Source organism: Arachis ipaensis, chromosome B10, assembly GCF_000816755.2.
Source record: "Arachis ipaensis cultivar K30076 chromosome B10, Araip1.1, whole genome shotgun sequence".
Lineage (NCBI taxonomy): Eukaryota > Viridiplantae > Streptophyta > Magnoliopsida > Fabales > Fabaceae > Arachis > Arachis ipaensis.
Genome location: NC_029794.2, coordinates 125,753,158 through 125,757,213, shown reverse-complemented (window position 1 = coordinate 125,757,213; position 4,056 = coordinate 125,753,158). Strand labels below are relative to the sequence as shown.

The 4,056-nt window shown below is 41.0% G+C and overlaps 1 protein-coding gene across 1 annotated transcript; it reads right to left on the bottom strand.

Annotated features, from left to right (window-relative positions):
* Positions 272–749, bottom strand: LOC107621437 (phosphopantothenoylcysteine decarboxylase subunit VHS3-like). Its single transcript, XM_016323459.1, has 2 exons — positions 344–749; positions 272–276 (listed from the first exon to the last, which is right to left on the bottom strand). The coding sequence occupies exons 1-2, from the start codon at positions 747–749 to the stop codon at positions 272–274; spliced, it is 411 nt and encodes a 136-aa protein (XP_016178945.1).

The following is a 4,056-nucleotide window of genomic DNA, read 5'->3' as shown; positions in this document are numbered from 1 at the left end:
AACATTCTACTTTCTCATTGCCCACTTGACATCTTTGCAAAACTTCTTGCAATTTTTTGCGACATTCGTAAATGCAAACGGTGTGAATCTATTTGTACTCCGCTGTGGAGGATCAGCTCTTAGGTTATATCCTTTGCCTCCAACATATGGAGATGCGGTCCCACTTGCTCATGTACTTGCCCCACCTAAAGAAAAATTTAAGATAACATATATATCAACCTACTAGCAATATACAATCACAATAAAGTATTCTGTTAAGATAACATATATATCAACCTACAAGTAATATTCAGCACTAATAAAGTATACTGTAAAGATATCAACCTATTAAGGGTTACGTTACCTGTACTAGGTCCAGGGTCATCACCCCAGTCATTGTCTTTACCATGTCCACCATCATCGACCTCATTGTCCTTTTCCTCCTCATCGTCGTCATCATCATCCTCGTCATCACCCTCGGGGGAGTCTTCCAAATAGTCAACATCATCAATGTCATTATCCCTCATACTCTCCTCGATAAGACCCATTTGGATGCAACGGGAGTTTCCGCTATTAATAATACCTCGACCGCCATCACTCCTACTTGAGTCAACAGACAATCTGCCTCCAGAATTTTCTGAAGGTGAACGAAACCGAATTCGGGTATCCAATGACCTCTGACCTTGGGTTAGGACATTCAGGTACGTCGATTTGGGTGGGGGTACTTCACTCAAATTACACGACTGTGATTGACCCGCTTCTGTAGCCATGAAGCCAAGCAGCTGGTTAAATGATGCTTGGTCCCCAGTTTCAAAGTGCGATACATATGAAACATATGGATTTGAATTCGATTAGAATGACGGTGTAAAAGGCGATGAGCAATAAGTCTGAGGAATATACGGATTTGAAGACGGCTGAGGTTGCTCCTGTAGTGGTGTTGACTGTGGAGGTTGTTGCCTTTGTAATGATGGCTGTGACTCGGGCTGGTGTGGCTGATTTGGGTTAGTACACCCTCTTGATTTTCTTGTAAGACCAGATCAGACAAGTGCAAATGAGTCCCATATTTTCCTCGATACCAAGACATGTAAAGATCTAACGGATGATGCAAAGGCACAGGCTCATGAATTAGGACAAGATTATATCGGTTGGTCCACTGCATTATCCAAAATCTGTATGTGACGGACCAATCCAAGTTTTTAGGTCCGGTTAAAATCTCACCACGTTGGCCATCTAGAGACCTCTCCTGATGTGGGACACCCTGTACGAACCCGAATTGTCTCCTACACCTATCGGTTGCATGCTACTCAAGAGTCTTAAATGATATCAACGGTATGGTTGCACTCCAAATTTCTGATTGACTACGATATCTTCTAGAATGACATCTGCCTCTATCCGATCAACACTGTAAGGTTCCCACACAAACTGGATTGGATAAAAAAATATTATTATCCAGTGCATAATACAAACGCATCAACAAACATGTATATTCAAATGTTTCTATATCAATAAATGAGAACACACCTGGACTTCCTGAACCTCATCTAACAATCCCCTAAAATAAGCAACAGTATGATATCTATATGGCCAATTATGATGCTCCCAGTTACGCCATCTGTTAACATTTTTTTCATTACTAAACTTTCAAACTAGATATTGCAATACAAAGTAACAAATTACTCAATATCATTTGACAATTGATATTACCAGTTAGCCAGTGGAAAGAACTGCGGAGTTCCAGGAATCGGGGCAAGCAACGGCATACGAATCCAAGCCCAGATATGCAACAATGTCAGTGGACCATCTATCTCTTTACAATCAAATCGAGATGCTCTACATAATGCTTTGTACAAGTGTGCTAGGGATGCCGATCCCCAGCTAATTTCGCGTATCCGTGAGAAGTCACAAAGCAATGGAAGAAATTTCTGTGAACTACTGACCCAGACTTATCAGCAAATAAGATTGACCCAAACAACAACAATATATGGCATTTTACGTACTTTTCCATGGCAAATCGATCATTTAAAATTAATCCTTCTTTCACATTTCTAATCCAGGTCATCTTGATGAAACTTCCTCTGGAATCACTGGTTGTCGGTGCAACTCCAAATTGATGTAAGCATTCGGCTTCCATGGCCTCCTGACTAGTCATGGTTGTTCCTGTCATGGGAAGACGATTTATCGGAATACCTAGGATTAGAGCTATATCCTCCAACGTAACGGCGCACTCACCAGTCGGGAGATGGAATGTATGAGGATCTGGATGCCATCTCTCTACTAGAGTTGTTACCAAAGCTGACTGATGTAACACTCTACTACACAAAGTTTTACGCTTAAGTCGTAGAATAGAGGTAGTATGGTGTTACAAAGCTCCAAACAGTAAACTGTATACATAATAGTGGGAAAAAGATAATATAATAGGAGCCTTGAAAACGGGTAAAACAAAATCGCGAAAGAAAAAGCGCAACATTCAAGGAATAGGATTACTTGTGTGCTAAGAAACCTAATAGGAAATGATAAAGATAATCAAGAGAGTAAAGGAAAGCCAAGAAAATAGCATAACTAACTCCTGTCTCAGCCTGCGAAGCCAAGGCTGGTCAGAGAATATATATACATACATATACAGATATCCCAAAATACTCAAAACTCAAAATAAGGTCCTAGCTCTCCCTTAACCTCTATGAGGAAAAAAATAAACAAGTTTTTTAGAGAGCAAACTAGATACATATTTACATATATACAAGCAAAAACCCAAAATACACCCAGGAATTACTTCGCTTCAAAGATCCAGACGCCTAGCGAGGAGCCTCTCGACCTGCATCTGAAAAATAACAACACAGTATGGGGTGAGAACCAGAGGTTCTCAGCATGGTAAAGGTGCCACGCGGATAATAAATAAGGTCCTAGGAATGCCAGAGGCAATCCTAGAACTCCGTCATACAATTGTAAAACTTAATTGCTAAATAGAAGCTATAAATATGTGTAGGTAATCTAAACCTGCCTAAACTTACTCAATTTTAAACCTAACATAACACCAAACCATTTCACCCTATCCTCCATCCCCCCGTCATCCATAATTCAGCAGAGACAAGCAATCAAATAAGTTCACGCACAAGTAATAAGCAGGTAGTGCAAATAGCAAGTATAACAGATAGCAGGAGGTATATATTCAATTAGACAAACCCAGGAAATGCATAGCAATCAAAACAAACAAATGCACATGATGCATGCCTGTCCTATGGCTGATGAGGCTCATCAGTCAGTTATCCAGCCAACCCGACAAGTCCGAAAACCTTAGATTGTCCCCCGTCACGCATCCCATGAGTCTATGCATAGGTTTTACATTCATATATCATTCAAATCACTCACTAGGGGCTATCCATACCAGGGAATTCATACGTACCCGGTCACCCTTACGATGTAGGGTCAACAGAGTATTGAGATTCTACCTGGAACACATGGTGGCAAGCCACGGTTCTTACCCAGGGAAACTCGTATCTCAGATATCATTATTCATAAGCCATTTCATAATCATAATCATTATTTAATCATTCATCAAAGCCATTGCATATTAACTTCATTCAATAACAACTTCCCTTTCACACTTCTCTTCATATTTACCTTTTTTTTTCACTCCTAAGTTACCTCAAACTCCTAACTTCTGCTATTTACTAAACTTACTAGTAGGATCTAGGATTAACAGGGCAAAAATAGGAGGTTTAGGGTTTAAAATTATGTTTAGAACAGAAATATAAAGGTGCTGGAAAATAGGGCGTGTGCGTACGCACACACCTGTGCGTGCGCACAACCCAAAAAGAAAGCAGGATGTGTGCGTACGCATGTATGTGTGTGTGCGCACATATCACTTTGTGTGCAAGCGCCTGATCTGTGCTAGCCCCACCAACAGAAGCTCTAACTTGGTGTGTGCGTGCGGACAGGGGCGTGCGTACGCACACTTTACAAAAAAATACCAAGTGTGCATGCGCACAGAGGCGTGCGTACGCACAAGTAAAATTTTGCTTCTGTTGGGTGCGTGCGCATAGACCTGTGCGTGGGCACACACACCAGAAAACCTGGTTC